This window comes from Emiliania huxleyi (assembly GCF_000372725.1).
Source record: "Emiliania huxleyi CCMP1516 unplaced genomic scaffold EMIHUscaffold_9322, whole genome shotgun sequence".
Taxonomy (NCBI): domain Eukaryota; phylum Haptophyta; order Isochrysidales; family Noelaerhabdaceae; genus Emiliania; species Emiliania huxleyi.
In genome coordinates, this window is record NW_005195068.1 from 564 (window position 1) to 1187 (window position 624).

Here is a 624-nt window from a genome sequence, read left to right on the forward strand (position 1 = left end):
ACTGGAGTGGACGAGCTGCTGAGCTGAGCTGGGACTGGGAGAGGGAGCTCTCGGACGAACTCATGATCGAATCATACCTAAAGGCAAAATGGAGGTGGGGTGGAGACGGTCACGACAGCGGGGTGGGAGGAGAGCGAGAAGGGGCCGCTTAGACCCGAGGCGTAGTCTCTCACTATGCGCGCCAGTCCCGTGCCAACGAAGCGAGGCTTCTCAAATTCTCGTTCCGCCCGCCGACGACTGCCGCCTCGCACTGCCAGGCCAAGCCTTCCCACGTCATGACCTGCCCCCGAGTCCACCGCCAGTTTCGGCAGCCGGGGTCGGGCGCGCTGCCGCCGCTCCTGTGGACGTTTCCGGGCTCGGGAAACACCTGGCTGCGGCTGCTGCTCGACTTTGCCACGGGCACCTACACGGGCTCCGTCTACTCGGACGTCTCGCTGCTTCCGCTGCTGCCGGGGGAGGGCACTTGCGACTCGCGCGCGCTCGCGGTCAAGGCGCACCCGACCAACGTCGACTTTCACGACTTTGTGCGCACGCCAGGCGAGCCGGGCTTCCGGCTCAACGTGACGCGGAAGCCCGCCTACCTCAAGTGCGCCCCGCTCCGCTTTGACGCGCTCGTGATGCTCA

At 66.2% G+C, this 624-nt stretch overlaps 1 protein-coding gene across 1 annotated transcript; it reads left to right on the forward strand.

Annotated features, from left to right (window-relative positions):
- Nucleotides 1-275: 275 nt before the first annotated feature.
- Nucleotides 276-564, forward strand: EMIHUDRAFT_259515 (hypothetical protein; the record flags this gene model as incomplete). The annotated part of the gene is made up of 2 exons (XM_005756990.1): nt 276-506; nt 538-564. The coding sequence occupies 2 exons, from the start codon at nt 276-278 to the stop codon at nt 562-564; spliced, it is 258 nt and encodes an 85-aa protein (XP_005757047.1).
- Between the last annotated feature and the right edge of the window lie 60 nt (nt 565-624).